Genomic DNA, 20,238 nt, shown 5'->3' with positions numbered 1-20,238 from the left:
CCCGCACCTGATTTTTTCATCCTGGAATTAGGGCTTGAATTCAGAACCTCAAGTGCTCACTTAGCCTTTTCATTCACAAGTGGCATTCTACCACTTGAGCACTTCTTTAGTTCTAGTACTACGAGTTCTTAATTACAACTTAGGATCCAGTGATAGCCATTTTGCCCAGAGCTTGTGAAAGTATATGCCTGCCTGCCTGCCCGTCTTCACTCCCTCCTTTCCATTCTCTCTCTCTCTCTTTGGTCATGGGGCTTAATCTCTGGGCCTGGGAGCTGTCCCCGAGCTCTCTAGCTCAACGCTACTCCCTACCCCTTGAACCTCAGAGCCACTTCCGTTTTCTGGTAATTGGAGATAAGAGTCTCAAGCGCTTTGTAGTGCCCTGGCTGGCTTTACTGTGATCCTCAGATCTCAGGCTCCTGCTAGGATTACAGGCGTGAACAACTGTGCCCAGCTTTTTTTTTTTTTTAAGTCTGTAGTTATACAAAGGAGTTGCCATTCAACATGAACAGAGAGCTTTAATATTATAATTCTTTAGAAAGACTAAATCGGAGCCAGATGCTCGGCCTAGTGGTAGATTGTTTGCTTACCATGAATAAAAGCCTTGTGTTCAGTTCCTCAGTATCATATACACAGAAAAAGCTGGATGTGGTGCTGTGGCTCAAGTGGTAGAGTACTAGCTTTGAGAATGCCCAAGGACAATGTCCAGGCCCTGAGTTCAAGCCCCATGACTGGCCAAAAAAAGAAAGACCAATTCAACATCCAACAAAATAAGTACCAAGAAATGGGTACTTGCAAGGATGATGGGGACAAGTGAGAGGGGCAGATGAATGAAGAGGAAGGAGGGGGAGAATGCAGTCAAGAATTCATTGTATATACCACAAAATTAAGAAAAAAAAAGGGGGTGAAGGGATAGACCAATGGGGGTGGGGGTTATATCTGCTTTTCAAGATCACACACACACACACACACACACACACACACACACACACACACGTATGAGAAATAAGAATACTTATAAATTGACATGTTAAAGTATAACCCCTTTGTACAACTACTTAAAAATATATTTAAATAAATTAATACAAATAGGCACAGTGGTATGTGCCTGAATTTCAGCCCTTGAAAAGCTGAGGCAGGAAGATTATATGCCAACATGAGATGCACAGCCCTCTCAAAATAAAAACCCTAAAAAATAGGCAGTCTACCCAAGCAGGAAGGAAGCAGAGACAAGAAGTTTCTGAGACGCATTTCAACCAAAGCTGGGCACCCTGGTGTGTTTGTCATCTATCATCCTAACTACTTGGGAGGCTGACATACGGACTGTAGTTCCAGGTCAGCCCAGGGTGGATAGGTCAACTGATATGGGCATCTGGAGTTTGCTTGAAGATTGTCCCACATGGACAATTCCTCCTTATATTGATAAGAAGGAAAATGAGGGTTTACTGTTCTGTTCACTCTTAATTTTTATAAATTTTGTAACTCATGCTTAAAAATGTCTATATGTCTGAAAAATGACAACAATCAAAACATGTGACTCAAACATTTGCTCTCTTATGCAGAATAGAACAAACACTGAGGGAGTACACTGTCATTTAACTGACAAAATCAATGAAACATACACTTGTCACTTAGCCATTCAATGTTGTGCATAGATTACAACAGTACAAGTGTTTTAAATTATATCTTTATTAACTTTAAGCAGATGTGCAAAAGAGTTATTCTTCAACAGAACCATTCTGAAAGTACAATGCACCTTGATAGAAATCAACCTTTCATTGATACCCTCCTTTCTTTCTCATCTAATGGTTGTTTTGTTTTGTTTGCCACTCCTGGGCTTGAGCTCTGGGCCTGAGCACTGTCCTTAGGTTTTCTCAAGGCTAAAGCTCTACCACTTGAGGCACAGCACCACTTCTGGCTTTTTGCTATGAATGCGGGATCGAGGAATCGAACCCGGGTCTTCATGCATGCTAGGCAAGCACTCTACCACTAGGCCAAATTCCTGGTCCCCCCATCTAGTGGTTTTTAAAACAGCAGACTTAGTCTGATATACTAGATATTAAATTAGGGATAAGGATAAACTAGAAAACTTTGTTCAGTTTCTTTTTCTGTACATAAAGTGATCTAATGTCAAAAGAAAGTGAAAAGCTCAGACTGCGAACAGGGTTAGTCACAGGACTAAGGAAAATAATTCACCACATTCCAGGGCTGTTTTCACAAAATCACAACAAAATCCTTAATAAATTAGTCATAATTCTTTTACCATACTGTCATATATTCAGTAAAACTTACTTCTTTTTCTGGATACAAAAGATCAAAGAGCTTCATGACAGGGAGAAAATCACCAAGTGCATTTTTCTGAATGCTTCCAGAAATGAACTGCAGGAGAACCCACATCAGATGATCTCTGCCTTTAATCAGGCCTCGCCCTGCTAACTATAAAAGGCATACATGCATACACAGTTACTTAAAAGAAATGTACAGAGTTGTGTTTTAGAGTTCTGTATTTTGTTTATGCTTTCTTACGGAAACTCTGGCGTGATGGCCAGGGTCCTAAATGTCCCCCAAAGGCTGTTATGCTAAATGCCTGGTGCTATTGAGACATGGGCAGAACCACTCCCCACCATGATGTGTGCCCTCAACACAGGTCCAAAGGCAAGAAGCCAAGAAACCAGGGACTGAAATCTCTGAGCCAAAAGAAACCTTTCCTTACTTTTGTACCAGTTCTGGGGCTAGAACTCAAGGTCTGGGTACTTAAGGATAGCATTCTACCAACTGAGCCAAACCTCCACCTCTGGCTTTTTGGTTGTTAACTGGAGAAAAGAATCTCACAGACTTTCCTGTCAGGGTTGGCTTCGAACCACAATCTTCAGCTCTCAGCTTCCTTAGTTAGAACTACAGGTGTGAGCCACCAGCATCTACCCCTTTCTTCTTTTTAAGTTACTTTTCTGAGGCATTCTGTTATAATAATGAAAAGCTAACTGACACAACATTTGATCTCTGCTCTCAAAATGACCATATCTAACTTTGCTGTGTAGGTATTACTCTCAATTCAAGATGCATCATGTATAGCCTGTTGAATTATTTTCATACTGTATGTTTTGGTTCTACTTTCACAACATATCAAAAGTCAATGCTTCTGAACAGAATTTAATTGGTGGAAAAGGAACAATCAATCCCTGGTGAAGTGGCTCTGACTCAAGACACTTGGGACATACCTTCTGATGAAGAGAAAGGACCATATGTGGGAAACTGGCAAACTGGAAAAGCACAAAGAAAATGAGCTGACTGGAGAGATGCTGCCAAAGGAGCTGGCTTGTTCCCCCATCGTCAAACTTCTCCTCGGTCTCAGACCGCTCCATGGCGTACACCACCAGATCCACCAGCTGGTCTTCCAGCACAGGGCAGCGCTGCTTCTGCTGTAGGGCAGAGATTAAATACAGTATTCCAAAAGCCTCCCGGTTAGTTTCAGAAGTTACCAGTTAATGGGTATAACTGTTAACAAGAGGCTGAGAAAAGCATGGAATGAAGTTGAACTTAAGAAGTTTAAGGTTAGATTTAGCATATTAAAGCTGCATCATGTCACATGATCATAAAGGATGAGTTTCAGGGAAAAAATATCTAGGTCTTCCAAAAAACAGACCTCCCACTAACTTTTTACTTTTCAAGTACTCAGGTTTCGCTGCTCCAATTTGACAAAGGCATTCAAAAGCACAGTATGAAATTTTGTTATTTACCTTTTGGAAAAAGGGAATACTCTAACAGGGATATGCAATGGGAAAAGCATTATTAATTTTGTAACTGAACTCAAAAACTGAAACCTCTGTATTTCCAAGGATCAAATACTGACAAAGAGCCAACAAAGCAGTAGGTAAATCTGTGTGTTTTAAGGTAATGTCCCCAAGTTTACATTATCATGTAAACAAGTATAAGGCAATAACTATGGGGAATTACTCTAAGTTGGCAACAATCTTGATACTAAAATGTCCACTATTAAAAGTAATTGATTTCAATGTCAATCTCTGCTCTTTATCCACCTTGGAAGCCAAACAAAATGCAGCTTTAATTTTAAATTAGATCATTTTAAAATCTAAAAGAAGAAAAAAAGACTGGCTTAAACACTAACAATGAAAATGCAACTTCCCTTTCTAGAGGCAAAAAGATTTGTACTTTTCAAAAGTAATTTTTAAAATATACTTTTAGCAAACAAGTATGTAAATCCATATTTAAAAGCAACTTCATTTTCCCTTTCTGAATATCTGTATTCCTTAGTAGCAGGCAACAGGAAGCCTTTCCAGTGAATACAATTTGTAATAGATGCTTTACCCTAAACTTTAGCTGTAATAATCAGTCTTTTGCCATGAAAAAGGGATATGAGTTCTTCAATTTTGGAAAAAATGCAAAATGGGGACAAATCTGGGAATCAACATAACATAATGGATTGCATCCCCTCTTTTGCATGCTCTTTGCCAGCTCCAAGTTGTAAAGCTCTAACACAGCTGCACTTTCTTCAAGCATGCAGGGAGAACAAACATCTATCCAAAACAGTAAGCATCAATGGTCATTTCATATTGTTTCAGAAACACAATGCCATGATCACAGTTCAACGACATTACAGATTTACAAGTAGCAATATTAACACCAGTTGAGACTATAGTACTTTCCTCCAAATGTACTTATCATTATGAAGCAGAGCAAAGTGCAACAGACAACACTACAGACTATTTCTTAAGTCAGCATGCAAAACTACTGTGTACAGGGCTTGAAATTCACTAGTTCTGCCAACCACCAACAACCTAAGGAATGTGTCAGACAACACAAATTTAGAGTGAGATTATTCAAAGTATACAAGAGTCAGAAAAAAATTGGGAAAAGAAGTAAAGCCAAGGTTTCCAGTAGGAATTTTTCCACTAGTGATGGGGATTTGCTTTCAAATTTAGAGACTAACCAATTGCCATCTATTGCTCCATCCTCGGTGGCTTTCCACCAAGCTAGTTAAGGAAAAAAGAGCAGACTAAATAAAATTGAAATTGAGCATGTGAGTCACTTTGGAGTTTTCCTGTAAGTATTAGCTATTTATTGTATTTTTTTTAAAAAAACTTTTATCCACGTGTGTTTTAGGCATACCCTGATGGTAATAGTTAATGGTTTAAAGGGGAATATCAAAAATATTACAATTTTGACACAGCAAAAAACAAGTAGGAAATTTACAGATAAAACTGATGGCCTTTAAACACACATCATGATTCACCATTACTTCCAATCTTTCTGATAAGAACTAAATCCATTAGGAATCTCTAGAATACCTAGTGCCCTGATGTTAAAACAGAACACTTTATCAGGTTTAACTGTAAATTTCCCAGGTGTTTCTGGTTAAAATCAAGGACTTTTTTTTTTTTTCAGACCAAGTTTAATGATAGCATTAAACTTGTTTTGTTTACCTGCCAATTTTGGTAATATGAAAAGGAAAAGATTTAAATGTAAAACAGTATACTGCAACTTCCAAGAAATGTTTTTCTTTAGTTTTAAATGATTGAAAACTAGTATATTAAAATGAAAGCTTCACTATATGGCAGATTGTTTTATAAAGTAGATCAAATGAACATTAATAAAACCATTTAGTGATTTTCAAGTAAAGTTTAATCAATCACTAGTTAAGATAATTTTGCAAGTTAACAGATATCAGGCCAATGGCTGTTCCTATGTTTCTTTCTGAAAGCATTCCTAAATTTAAGGCTCCAAAATATTGACATATGAAGCTGAATTTTTAGCTTAATTGTATTCGTGTGCATATTTAGAGTTAACATTTTAACAGTGAAAATATCTAAATAAAGTATTTTAGCAATTCTACTTAAACTGCATTGGAATTTTAGTTTAAACTTTCAATTTTGATAAAAGCTGGAAATTGAGTACACAGAATAAAAACAATAACACAGTTCCACCTATGTCCCTGTTTCCATCCCAGCACTATTTCAATTGATAAGAGGGAATGCTTTTCAGTCTGTCTCCTATTCTCCACGGAGTGGCACCGGACATTTCTCACATCCAGTTCTAGCACTAATTTTGTATTAAAAATTCAACATACCATACCTAGAAGTCTTAAGCAAATTCTAACTCATTGCTTCAGGGCTCTACATCAATGTTAAAGCAGCATCTATTCAGAACAAGTAAGGAGGAAAAAAAAAATCTCTCAATGCCATCTACCACTTATTGCTTCAAAACCAAGGATAATGCCAAATCAAAAACAAACTGTATGCCAGTTAACAACTTTAAAAAGATTATTTCAAAAAACTGCGTGATTAATTTCTAGTAGCTGGAGTTCACAACAAATTAACAGCTAGAGGAGTGTATGTGATTTGTGATGACTATATTCAGCAGAAAGGAAATACAAACTCATCCGTAAACATCTAACACAAGATTTTTCCACTGTGAGTTTAAGTCTAACACTCCATCTTGCTAATCATAAAACTGGGCTATTTATGATCTTCTTAATGCCACCAATTTTAGAATAAACTATAGCCCAATTCCTACTGGAAAATGCAATATGGATAGGTCTTAAAAAGGTTTTAAGCTTTAAGTAAATTATTGCACTGCTAGAGAAAGGATAAGAAAGTATAGTACAGATTATAGTTCTGCAATGATAAAAAGATGTGATAAGATGATTAGATTACTTTTAATCATATGCTTTTTATACTGTACTCTCATTTTGTATGCTACCTTCTAGTAGGTCAAAGTAATAAATGAAGACAATATATATCGTCCCTCTATAAGTCCCCTTACTAGTTTTTCTATGAAAACAATTACTGTACTGATGAATTGTGAAATTTTGACAATGTTTACACTACAGTGGGATCAATACTAATAATGTTCTGTCAGCATTTCCATTATAAACTTTATTTTTTATGGATTTATGTCTTAGTCATAAACTTTTTGTAGGTTGAAACTTGTTACTGAAACAATCAGATCAGAAATACTCTTCCTGGAGTTAGTTTGTCAATTTCCACTTTGAGAAAAGCTGCCCCCTCCCATAGGTAAAAAAGCTATGGATAATTAATGATGCGGGGGTGGGAGGGAGGTGCTTGCAGCTCTACTAACTCTGTGTGCATTTATTCAGCAAACTATAAAAATATTAAGTATGAAAAGTTCATTATAGAAATAAGTTAAAGACATGGCATGAAGCATTCTTCAAAAGTTAGCTAAATACTTACCTCTAACTCAAATGAAAGTTGGTAAGAATTAACGATTTGGTTTTTAAGATGTTAAAGTGACAGGTTCTGTGAGGTAACTGTCAGATACTCTAGTGGTGAAGCAGCTTCAGTTTCACATGTACAAAGGCTTTTGTCCAAACAAGGAAACTTGGTATATATTTTTTCAGAAGAAAAAACTTAAAATAAGAGATACTGCTTCTAGGGTGAGGTTTGGCATGCAAAGTTTCAACACTGAGCAAGTTTTATGGCCAAGCTATATGTCCTTAAAAATAGGGCTTTATAAATGGAAGCACTGGCACAACCTTCACTATAGTATTGCAAACAGTAACGCTATTTTATATAACCTAGACAAGGACGTCTTTTTAAAGTCAAAAAGCTGGTCTATTTTTAATATGCTGGGCTCAAAAATTTTTTTTAACAAAAATAACTGGAATCACTATTTTCCTTAAAATCTCCACAGTCAGAAGTTCTAAAACAGACTTGGGACTATGTAAGAGTTTGGCATACAAAGTGTAGCCACAGTGTTTTTCCCCCTGGCCATAAGAGCTGCAAATGAGAGGAGCTCACTCTAGGAGGACACATGTGGCAAAGACTGATAAAGAAGGGTGTTTGTCAAGAGGTGTGGGGTCACCTAAGAGCGTGACATTTCTTAGTCAATCCCCAGGTTGCCAAAAAAGCTTTTCCTGCATAAAGCTTGCCACTCCAACTTTTTAAAAGCAGCACATCTCTATTAAAATGCTTTCTTTCTTTTTAAATTTAATTTTTTTTTTACGGCAAGGCAATATAAGTATTTGTTGTTTACATTGTTTATATTCATTGTATGGAAAGATAGTGGCTACAAATCTTTCCATCTATGAACATTCCATCAGGCTAGGTTAAGCTATAAAGTATAAAAACAGTAAAATGGAGTGGGAAGAAAAACAACCCATCAAAAAGTGACAGGCTTCACTGAGTGCCAGGTGTTGTCTCTTTTTTAAAAAAAAGTGAAAAGGAAAAAAAAGAAAAAGGAAAAAGAAAAAAGAAAAAAAAACAAACACCAAAAAAAAAGAAAAAAGAAAAAAAAAAGAAAAAGAAAAACCATCCACCAAAAATAACTCGCATATCCCAAGAAGATTTTTTTAGTGGCCTTGGTCTCAGCATGGTCCTGCCAATTTCAAGCCCCGACCATACACGTATTCTCTAAATGGAATCAGTGGCTACAAAGCGGCCAGCGTATCGTTAGTCACAATACAACAGTAAGGTTGTGAACATACCTGAGCAATGTTCAAGGTCTAGAGCATTGGAGGATGGGCAGGACAAGACAGGACAGAACAAAAATAAAGGAAGAAAAAAAGAAAAGACAAAACAGTGACTATGAGGCCAGCCTCAAGGAACCCAGAGTCAGCATAAACCCTCCCACATGTTCAACCATCAAAAACCAACACACACCAAAAAGGGGGGAAGAAGTCAGCATAAGAGGCCACACTGTAGATACCAAGGGTTATAAAAATAGACACCCAAGCAACAAGAAGGGTAAAAAAACAAAAAACCAAAAACCAAAAAACTTATGGTTAAGTCATGTGTAGGTTTCTCTGGCAAAAGGTATACTTGAAACTGGCCTTATAGAAAAAAAAGCAATGCAAAACAAATCAACTTTAAAATTACTTCCTTTTAAACATTCTTAATGCAAGATTTAAACAATAGAAATACATTATTTAATAAACTATATACTAAAAGTCATCAGAGTCTTAACTGTTTTGCTCAGTTAGCTATAGCAAAGAAAAAAAAAAAGAATAGTGCAGATTCTACGCATATTTTATTGATTTCCAGCATAGTACAGTACCTGCTTATTTAAACCTAGCATATTGCAGACCATATCCCTGGAATAAGGCTGTTCCAATACATATCTCAACAAAGCAGTCTGTGGTTCAAACAGATCCTTTAAAGAAAATAACAAAAAATATCATGCTTCATTATCAACATAAATGTTAATGCAATTATTTGAAACTGAGATAAAAAAAAAATCTTCCAAGGTACTTATTACCTTCCACAGTAGGCAGAATCTAGTAGAAAAAAATAGTTTTAGTACTTACACATAATCTATTGAAAATTGAGGTGAAGAGATTTGCTCAAGGTTATATTTAGGTAGAAGGAAAAAAAACTAGAACCTTATCTTTTCATCCCACTTACCAGTATACATCCTACTCTTTTCTGAGACCACAAAAGGTTCATATTTTTCCATATCAGTCTCATTCTAAAACATCAACTTTATAGTGTCAAAGTACATGCATGCATTCATATATATATATACACATATGTTTTTATTGTATATGGTCACAGTTCTAAGACATATGACATATAGAAGCTTTATTAAAATCTTTTCTCCCTTTCTGCAAAAACTTTGACAGCTAATTTTTAGCAGCATTCCTAGGTCTATAATTTTCGGATAACCAAAAGCAGTTTGTAAAATAAATCATACTAAAAGATACGTTTAAAAAGGTATAAACAGGATTGAAGAGTGTATACAGATGGGCGTGAATAAAGCACAATGAAACTCACCAAACACCAAAAAAGGGAGAAGAGATTGGGTACTGGTGGCTCATGCCTGTATTCCTACCTACTCCGGAGGCTGATAGCAGTTCAAAGCCAGCCTGGGCAGGGAATTCTGTGATATCCTTATCTCTAACCACCAAAAAGCCAGAAGTGGAGTAGCTATGGCTCAAGTGGTAGATCACTAGCCTTGAGGACAAAAGAGCAGGAGCAGTTCCCTGGGCCAGATTCAGGCCCCAGGACTGGCAAACACACAAAAAAGTAAACAAAAAATAAAAACAAAACAGTGTATTTTTCAATCATTATCTTTAAGTGATAACTTGGAAGTTTATTTAATATGTTTTGAATATGAGCTGCTCAGGTCCTTATTTCCCTAACTGTCAAAGTAGCTTTTATGGCTCTGAAATATATGAACTTACAGAAAAAAAAATCAATTATGGGCTGGGAGTTTGGCCTAGTGGTAGTGCTTGTCTAGCATATACAAAGACCAAGGTTTGATTCCTCAGTACTATATACACAGAAAAGGCCAGAAGTGGTGCTGTGGTTGAAGAGATAGAGCCCTAGCCTTAAGAAAACCCAAGGACAGTGCTCAGGCCCTGAGTTCAAGTCCCAGGATTGGTTAAAAAAAATGAATTATTTACATGTGTTCTTACCTGTGGTGTTCATTTAGCTGGCTTATAAACTATTTTAAAATGTTAACTTATATTTATTAAAGATTTTATTCTAATTATTCCATCAATGCCAGGAAGTTTGAGTTATTTTAATAGTTTTTTTTTAAATTACCACGTTACTTTTAGTTCTATTTTGTTGATACTCTCAACAGAAAGTTTATACACAATTTTAAAAAATGTTAGCCTTGGTTTTTTGGGGGGCGTCTTGGAAGGAAAGAAGGAAAATTATTATACGCTGATTTTTTTAAGGTAATGTTTAAAATCTGGACTATTACAAATGTGAGGTGAAAACTTTTCCCTCATTACTGCATTCAATTCCTAAAAATTCTTTTGTCTTGGCCGGGAGTTTGGCCTAGTGGTTAAAGTGCTTGCCTAGCATGCATGAAGACCCGGGTTCGATTCCTCGGTACCACATACATAGAAAAAAGCCAGAAGTGGTGCTGAGGCTCAAGTGGTAGAGTTCTAGCCTTGAGAAAGTCCAAGGACAGTGTTCAGGCCCTGAGCTCAAGCCCAGGACTGGCAAAAAAAAAAAAAATTCTTTTGTCTTGCCGGGTGCTGGTGACTCACACCTGTAGTCCTGGCCACTTAAGAGGCTGAACTCAGAGAGTTTGTGGTTCAATGTCAACAAGAAAGGCCCTGAGACTCTTATCTCCCATTAACTATGTAAAAACTGGAGGTAGAGCTGTGGCTTTAAGTCTTGAGGAAAAAAACTTGGCCTTGAGAAGCTTAGCCTTGAGAAAAAAAGCTCAAGGATAGTGCTTAGGCCCTGAGTTCAAGTCCCACAACAGGCAAAAAAATAAAAATTATTTTATCAGTTAGACCTATCAGGCTGTAGCCTCTTTCAACTCACATCAGTTAATAGAATGTCTCTTAGTTCCTTTCTCAGTTTTAACAGTAAAATAACCGGGCACATCAGCATTTACTTCAAGTACTCATTTTAAAGATTTCTTCGATCATTTTAAAACAGAATAATCAAACTATCAGTATTACATAAAATTGTTTACAACAAGAGCTGGTTTAAAAAATGAATACAGTTGTAAGAAGAAAAACTATATTCCAAAAATATAAATTCCATCAGCAAGATTTCTCATTAATACAAAAGTTTAAAAGAAGCAGTAAAAGAAGGAATTTTAAAGACAGTTAACAAGCACTTTCTTACAGTGGTAAATATAGACACTATTTCCAAGTTTGTGGAGGACGAATGAATGTATAGCATAAGAATTAAGAGTGAAGATCCTGGAATCAGTCTGTGTTCAAATCCTGGCTTTTCCACTTGTTAACTGTAAGGATGTAGTCTAGGAATCAATTAAAAAAAGTTTCCTATTTCTAAGCACTCTGTCTGAAATGGATGATCACTGAGGCCCAAAACACTAACCACAAGGTATATGTGGATAATGGAAAGAAAGATTGTGGATATTTCCCTTTCCCTATCCTTATCCCTTTCCCTTTCCTTCCTGCCTTTCTTTCTTTTTGGTGGGTCATGGGAATTGAACTAGGCCTGGGCACTGTCCCTGAGCTCTTCAGCTCAAGGCCCTACCCTTGAGTCAAACTCCACTTCCCGTTTCTAGAAGTTAACTGGAGATAAGAGTCTCAGGTGCTTTTGTGCCCCAGCTGGCTTTGAACCTTGATCCTCAGATCTCAGCCTCCTGAGTAGCTAGGATTATAAGCGTGAGCCACCGCACTCGGCTCTACATACTTTCTTTACAATTTATTTCTGCAGACTATGAAGAGGTGATTTGGCAACACACACCTTACAATCTAAGATGTAAAATGTACGAAGAGTAAGCTTCCTTACATTTAGCAACATACCTTATCATATGGTAAAAGGCCTTTCAAAGGAAAACGAAGAGTTGCAGGGTCCAATTTCCATGAATTACAAATAGCACCTGAGTTATTTACAACTGGAAGAAGACTGCAACGACCTATATAGATTTAAAAAAATGTATTTAAATAAATGTGATTATGGCAATGCCAGGTACTTCATTCATTACATAAATATTTAATGAATATATATTCGGAACTAGGCACTGTTTTAAAAATGCTTCAGAATCTATTAATGAGACTGCATATGGGAATTTCCTTTGATTGCATTTTGGCTAAATAGTTGAATAACAAATTTATTTATATCTTCAAAACTAAGAAGCGTTGCATTTTGCCCATGTGTGTAGGACAGAAGTCACCAAATGACAATCTATGGGTCAAATCTAGACTGCCATCTATATCTATAAAAGTAGATCTGAGTACTGCTATAGATTGTGTGGTCCATGAAGCTTAAAGTATTTACAAGATAAAGACTGAAATCTATAGTCTAATTTGATAAATTGTATGCAGTATGACCTGAGAGACCTTATATGTAGCACATGTATATTTAGATCTATAGATACATATATGTAGAGAGACATAGAGAGGGAGAAAGATAGTTATCAGCTAACAAACCCAACGGTCTAATAAATTTTGGCACAGATAATCTCTCACAGGCACCTTACTTTCCAAGTGAACTAAGAACTATTCTTTTCAAAATCTGTTTCACTTCCATAATTATTATATACATAGTGCCTAAAATAGCACTGTCTTAAAAGCAGCACTCAGTAAGCAATCACTGAGTAAAGAGCAGTCTGAAGTCACTGTGATGTTCGGGCACTTAAAAGACAAATCACAGGTGTGTTGTTCTTTTTTTTTTTTTGTCAGTTGTGAGGCTTGAACTCTGGGACTGGGCGCTGTCCCTGAGCTGGCTAGTGCTCTACCACTTGAGCCACAGCACCACTTCCGGTTTTCGGGTGGTTAATTTGGAGGTAAGAGTCTCATACACTTTCACGCTTTGAACCTTGATTCTCAGATCTCAGCCTCTTGAGTAGCAAGCAAGATTACAGGCGTGAGTCACCAGCACCAGGTTCAAATCCCATGTTTTTGTCTTGTTTTTAAGATCAGGAAAATGTGAGAAAATAGAAGAGTAAATAAAGAAGCTTAAAAAGTGGTTCTAGTTACCAGGAAACACACTTCTAGTGTTATTTTGTTTTATTGTTGTAGTTAGAATGGTTTTATCTGAAATTAGATATACAGGAGGATACTTTTCTCTTCCTATACAAGGAAGAGGTCACAAGGCTACTATTACAAAGCTCCTAGTAATTAAATGACAAGCAAGCAATGCATGTATAAAACATCTTTTAGCCTCATTCAAGTCTGATTATTAAAAAGTAGGTACAATTAAGCATAGTTGAATTAGAATCTTACCACAAATGGAGTTTATCCTTGCTGTAGGCCTGAAGGTATCTACAAAGTCTGACACTAGGTTTCCAAGTAACTAAAAAAAAAAAAAGGAAGAAAATATTAAAAATAAAGTTTGTAAAATGCTTGGCATAGGATAATTACTCAGAGATGAGTTCCCTTTTTCTTCCTCCCAAATTACTTACCAGTTCACCTAGTTCTGAATTAAGTCAAGCCACAATATCCTTAGATTACTGATAAACCTGTTTTTTTAACATATAAATACTGTCTTAATGAGTCAGCAGAGAAATAAAAGAAAAATATGTATTGTCTAAAAATATAGTAATTTTTTTTAAAAAAGGTAAGCAGATTTTTTTTTTCCTTTTATGCCAGTAAGGGATCTTGAATTCAGTGTCTCATGATTCCTTCACTAAAGGCTAGCACAGTACCCTACCACTTGAACCACCCACAGCTTTTTGCTAGTTAGCTGGAGATAGAAGTCTTGGATTTGTCGGTCTGAAATGCATGGAAAAGAAGGGAACATTACTCTTTTTTTTCTACTTCTTTGTACTTTAACAGTATTATAGTAAATCCTTCCTAAAACATTTTTTAAGCATAGAAACAAAAGGCAGAAGATGATATAAATTAAAATAAAAATTTCTACTAAAATTTTTGGAAAAGGCAAAACATACCCAGTGTGGAAGTTTTCCCTCAGGATATAGTTTCCGGATCTCTGTGACTGCAAAATAGGCTGGTAATAAGCAGGCATTTCTTTCTAAGATATATGCTATAACCTAAGAAAAACAAAAGCGTGATATTATTCTTGACTAACCCCATATGTAAGATCTTTAAATACAGTAAAATTTTTTGGTAAAGGAAATGGAACATTCCACAATTATGAAAAGTTTACAAAGGTCCTCAACAAAGCTAGACTTTGACATTATGATCAATGAATTTCAGCTCTTTTGCTGAAATTACCTCTTTTGCTGCCAGAAGCTGCTGTACAACTGCAGAGCTCACTGTATTAGGAATTGTCAGGATTTTCTCCAAAATCACTTTTAAGAGATCTCGAACACCCTAACAAATAGGGAAGAAAGACAGAGTTGAAAAACGATAAATAATGCCCCCTATGTTAGATAAAAACATCCAAAGGTTTCAGGATATACTCTCTAAGACTGTACTTCTGTTTTCTGGATCAGTGTTAATAACACCAAAATATAAGGGTCAGGCTCCAAAACAGATTTCAAAATAATGTAATGCAGTGAGTAAACAAAGTTATTTATAAATAAAATTTCCACATTCTCTCAAACATTTTTAGTCTTTAAAACATTAGTTTCCATTGTTGCAAGATTCAAAAAAGCTTAGCTTGTGCCATGGGCAGAAATGAATTTGAACAGGAGTTGGAAAAACTGAACTGTATTATTATGAAATTTTCTGGCAGAAGACTATTTCTGATCATTCCTTTTGGCACCTTCTAACTTGACTCCCTTTGTCATATGACACACACTTTCAGTTTCTCCAATGTTTCAACAAGCTATTGTGTTAGTCACGTCTACATATCTATCAGTAGTTGCACTCACTATCTGATAGAGAAAAAAATTTTCACCTCCACATACATTTAGAGTATAAAACATATGATCAATTTTGGTGAAAGTAAGGACAAACACAGAGAAGAATTATTATCAAGAACCAGACAGATGATACTTTGTGTTCTCTAGTTTGATATATCCTAAAAATTAATCATGTATGAAATCAATCACTTTTTATAATTAGAAAATACCTTATAATCAACTCCTCCAATTATTTTCCGGACCAGTTTAAATGTTAAAGCCCAAAGTTGTGTTCTTTCCCATTCAAGAGTGTCAGAGTTTATCAAGGATTCACAAACTAGCCTAGAAAAAAAGGAGCACTCATTTCAATTACAAAGTAGAGTTTATAGGTTCTGTAATAATATCTAAGATCTGGGTACCCTGGGCATTACATTTATCACAGTGATGGTTATTTCTGTATTAGTGAAACATATTTAGATATGAATAACATTTTACTTCATTTTTTGCAGTTTAGGATTTGAGCCCAGGACTTCATTCTTACTAAGCAGGCACTCTGCCATTTGAGTCACACTCAATAGCTCTTCTGGCTTCCATGGCTTTGCTTAGGGTTAACCTTACTAGTGTAGGATCCACTTCCCTATGTTTCCTGCATAGTTGGGAACACAAGTGTGAACCCTCAGCCTTGGCTTATTACTTGTCATGGTATCTCACTTTTTGCATGGCCTAGGCTCTGACTGGGATCCTCTGCACCTCTGCATTCTGAGTAGGTACAATTATAGGTATGGGCGACCACACCTGGCTAATACATTATATCTAAATTTTGTATGAATTATAAAATTCAGTTTATCTTTTACTAGAAATAAAACTATCAAAAAATATTTATTTATTGTTTTCTAGGTGGTAGTAGTCTGTTTTATCAAGATAGTCACAGTGAGGGTTTTTATTTTGGGGGGGTTCATGGGGCTTGAATTAGGCCTGGGTGCTGTCCCTGAGCTCTTCAGCTCAAGGCTACCATCCGACCCTTGAGCCAAGCCCCACTTCCGTTAATTGGAGATAAGAGTCTCAGGTCCTTTTGTGCCCAGGCTGGCTTTGAACCTTGATCCTCAGATCTCAGCCTCCTGAGTAGCTAGGATTACAGGCATGAGCCACCATGCTCAGCTAGTGAGATATTTTCAACACCAATATATCTTTCTGAAATGTGACACTAATACTCATCTATTAAAAAAGGGCCTATTTCACCCTGCTTCCCTCCACCCCTGCTTTTTTTCAATCTTTTTTTTTTTTTTTTTGGCCCCCTTCTTTCTTTCTGGCCCCGCTCGCTCCGGCCCCGCTCGCTCCGGCCCCTTCTTGCTCTGGCCCCCCCTCCGGCCTCGCTGGCTCTGGCTCGGCTCGCTCCCGCACGCTCCGGCCACCACTCGGTTGGTCTCCGCTTGCTTTCGCTCTCTGTCGCTTGTTGCAGTCTCGTCTCTGCCACTTCCGGCTTGGTTGTGTATGTGGGATACCGAGGAATCGAACCCGGGTCCTTGTGCATGCTAGGCAAGCACTTTAACCGCTAGGCCAAACTCCCGGGCCCTTTTTTTCAATCTTGACAGAGGTATAAGTTCTGGTAAAAATGGGGAGGGCTGACTTCCTTCCTAGACCTGTTTTACAAGCTTTCTCTTGGATTCCATCACACTGTGAAAAAGTCAGGACTACAAGGTGAGGGGAGTCATTGTGTATACTGGCTGAGAGTCCCCGGGAATGCCCAAAGGAACACATGAGTGTGGAAGACTTTGTCACAACTTGGGCCTTTGCCAGATTATAGTTACATAAGACTATTGAAAAAAATACCCTTCAGCTCAGCCACTTGATGAGACTTACTTCCATTCAACTGTTTCCCAACACTTTATAAAAAAAAAAAGAAAGAAAGAAAACATGTAATTCTAGCTATCTGAGCCTGAGATCTGAACATCGTGGTTCAGAGCCAGCCTGGGCACTAAAAAGTCTGTGCGACTTATCTCCAGTTAATCACCAGAAAATCGGAAGTGGTGTTGGGACTGAAGGGTAGGGTTGTAGCCTTGAGCTTAAGAGCTCAGGGACAATTCTCAGACCCAAAGTTCAAGTCCCATAGCCGACAAAAGAAAGGAAAAAGGAAAGACTCATCGTTAAACATACCTGGGTGGCAAGACACCAGTTTCAACTGCCATTGCCAAGCAGTCATAAAGAAAAGATATCCTTTTAGGACTGTGCTGGCCATGGATAAATTTCACAATCCACTGGATGCACTGTTCATGAGACTCCTGGAATTTTTCAAAAAAAAAATTATCTTCATTTTAGGTCTAAAGTATACCCTCAATACAGCAGACCCTTTGTTTATGACGGGTATCAAACCAATCTGCTGAAGGTATTAAGTATACAGTGCTCACCTGAGAAAGACCATTCCAAAACTGTCTGAAGGCTGCTAAACAGCTAATTAGTTTTGTTTTCTCATCTTCAGGCGTGTCCATAAACATGCTGCGAAAACAAAATTCCCATTATTTGCCATTAGTTTGTAAAGGCTAATTAAACACAGCCAGGATAGATATTACACTCCCCGCCCCCTGCAAGCCAAGCCCAAGACAAAACTAATACAATTTTGCAAAGACACAATGAACCTCCTAATACCCCCCCTCCCAAATCCCCTCTCCATTTACTCACCCCGGGAAAGCCTCTTCTATAATTTCTGTTTTCTGTCAAAACAACAACAACAAAAGCCATAAATGATTTTTTTCGTTTTTAAATTTATTTCCAGTGGAAGGGCTCCGTGGATTAACATGACAGAACAATTGGGGTGGGTGGGGGGAATCAGCCTTTCTCCAATCAACACCCCCATGAACTACCGAGACGGGCCGGGGCTGCTGCACACCGTGCAGCCTGTGCGGCCTGAGGCCCCGGCCAGGGCCAGCGGGTCTCCCACTCCCGAGCCACCCACCCCGACACCGCCGGCCCGCAGCGGGCACTCACCACCACCTCCTCAAAGATGTTCTGCAGCTGCGTCTCCATGTGCACCGCCTTGTCCCCAGGCCGCTGCAAAACGCAGCACCCGGGAAAAAAAAATAATACAAATAAAATTTAAAAAGAAGCGAAGGGGGCGGATCACCGGGAGGAAGCCGCCACTCTCTCGGGTCGCTTCCTTTCCTTTCCCGCAGGAGCCCTCAGCAAGTAAACGGAAGCTGCGCGGAGTCACCGGAAGTTCCCGGTGCGCGCGCTTCAGGCAACCGCCCAGAAACTAGAGACACAGACTAATAGTTCCCGCGTGGAGAAGAACGGGCTGCCAGCCAGGCGAGACAGCGTCCTAGTGCCGGCCATGGGCCGCCACCTACCGGTTGCAATGGGAATTGCTTCCTTTTCTTTTCTCTTTTTCTCTCTCTCATATTAAATCTTTTTTTTTTTCTTTTAAAACCAGGTAACAAAGTCAGATACTGTAAGAATATGAGATTAACCAAAGGACAACAAAAGAGAAGAGAAATAACACACTACATTAAGAATAATAATCACACAAGATAAAGCTCTTATTTCCATATCCTAGAGATCCTTTCATTTAGCCTCATCCTATAGGGCCTTATGTACCTAAGTTTGATCTCTGCTAGCAGAGTCCTAGATTTGTACTGATTATGACAAATGAGGGAAACCATTGAGTCTATGTTCCTTTGAGTCTGGCTTACTTCACTTAATATGATTTTTTCCAAGTCTTTCCATTTCCTTACTAATGGGGCGATGTCGTTCTTTCTGGTGGCAGCATAGAGGGAACTGCTTCCTTTTAGAGGCTGGAAATAAAACACTTGGAACCCGAGGGCTGCAGCCAGGACCAAGTGATGTGCATGAGTGGCCCACCATCCCACGAAGGTGAAACCACTCTTCCTTTGACCCTATGGACCATGTCTTCTCAGCTAGGGAAAAATTAGTGCCTAGCCCAGTGGTGGACTCTAAGCTGGCTTTTAATGAAGGTTGAAAAGAATAAGAATGAATGCATTTATATTGATTTTGAATTGGAATCACTGGACGATTATCTATTCAAGATATAATCATATAAATATAAACATCGCTAATTGTTGAATACTGAAGGAAGTAGGTACAAGCTGGAAGATTTTAAAAAGCACAAAATTATCGAAGTTCAACAATCCTAACAATCCTCTTATTGTCCTCCTAACAAGCTACCTCATGGACTCGCTGATCTGAGTTCAGTTTTCAGGCAGTGTTCATCTACTACTTGGAAAATTTCCATGGTGCTTCTCTGGGGTCCAAATCAGTATATTTTCAGCAGACACTGGCATTGTTGATACTGCTGCTAGCTGCATAACTGAAAAGGCACAATTGGCAGCAAAGAATTTTTCCAAAAGAAAACACAAATGAAATTTTACATTCTGCTTACTGTTGCTCCATGCACTGAATAAAACTGACTCTTTATTTCCAGATCTTCGCAATGTGTTTCCATCATGTTCATGTTTATTCCTATACACTGCAAGTTACTTTAAATGAAATATATAAAGCATAATTTTTGTCATAGGTTGACACTTGTTTAACATGTCAGGCATGAACGTCTGTGAGAATCATCTTCCAGTAACCACCAGAAAACCAGAAGTGGCGCTGTGGCTCAAGAGGTAGCACACTAGCTTTGAGCTGAGGAGCACAGGGACTGAGACCGGGCCCTGAGTTCAAACCCCACTGTTGGGAGCCAGAGTGGAATCAAACTGTACCTTGATTTGCATCAGACAATGGCTTTATTGTCTTATTGTTTTCTGGCCTTATTCTGTTTAAATGACCTGAGAATTACCATATGAATGTAACACCTGGAAGTTCCCTGGGTCTCAAGAAGGGAAGAAGCTGGGGTGGAAAATAAACCGGGCAGTCTTTACCTGGACTGCAGACATCCCGGACCTGGTGTGTCTGTCTCTCTTCTATTTTTTCCTAGTCCTTGCCCCCTATTTCAGGAACTCCAATCTGCGAACCCTGGTTTGCTGCCGGCTGGCCTCGGCAACTGGCGCCCGAACAGGGACCCTGAAAATCTGGGACGACGGTGGAGGACCCTGCTGTGGTGAGTAACACATCGTAGGACTATTA

At 38.1% G+C, this 20,238-nt stretch overlaps 1 protein-coding gene across 3 annotated transcripts in view; it reads right to left on the bottom strand.

The window, feature by feature from the left end:
• The window catches only part of Med23 (mediator complex subunit 23), a 44,348-nt gene extending 26,014 nt beyond the window's left edge, over positions 1–18,334 (bottom strand). For 2 of the 3 annotated variants that reach the window (XM_090338116.1, XM_090338114.1), the window contains exons 1-12: positions 18,142–18,334; positions 17,836–17,867; positions 17,565–17,652; positions 17,314–17,438; positions 15,390–15,501; positions 14,588–14,686; positions 14,302–14,403; positions 13,637–13,706; positions 12,215–12,327; positions 9,028–9,123; positions 3,216–3,416; positions 2,290–2,433 (exon numbers count right to left, since the gene is read on the bottom strand). In XM_090338116.1, the coding sequence (XP_090194242.1) occupies positions 2,290–2,433; positions 3,216–3,416; positions 9,028–9,123; positions 12,215–12,327; positions 13,637–13,706; positions 14,302–14,403; positions 14,588–14,686; positions 15,390–15,501; positions 17,314–17,438; positions 17,565–17,652; positions 17,836–17,867; positions 18,142–18,180 (1,221 nt within the window). In that variant the 5' untranslated portion in view covers positions 18,181–18,334. Of the gene's footprint in view, positions 1–2,289; positions 2,434–3,215; positions 3,417–8,458; positions 8,477–9,027; positions 9,124–12,214; positions 12,328–13,636; positions 13,707–14,301; positions 14,404–14,587; positions 14,687–15,389; positions 15,502–17,313; positions 17,439–17,564; positions 17,653–17,835; positions 17,868–18,141 lie in introns of all 3 variants that reach the window. The other variant, XM_090338115.1, reaches the window with a different exon arrangement.
• Between the last annotated feature and the right edge of the window lie 1,904 nt (positions 18,335–20,238).

This window comes from Megascapheus bottae, chromosome 8 (genome assembly GCF_031878675.1).
Source record: "Megascapheus bottae isolate mThoBot1 chromosome 8, mThoBot2.hap1, whole genome shotgun sequence".
Lineage (NCBI taxonomy): Eukaryota > Metazoa > Chordata > Mammalia > Rodentia > Geomyidae > Megascapheus > Megascapheus bottae.
The sequence above is the reverse complement of the archived record's forward strand: the minus strand, read 5'-3'. Positions and strand labels throughout refer to the sequence as shown.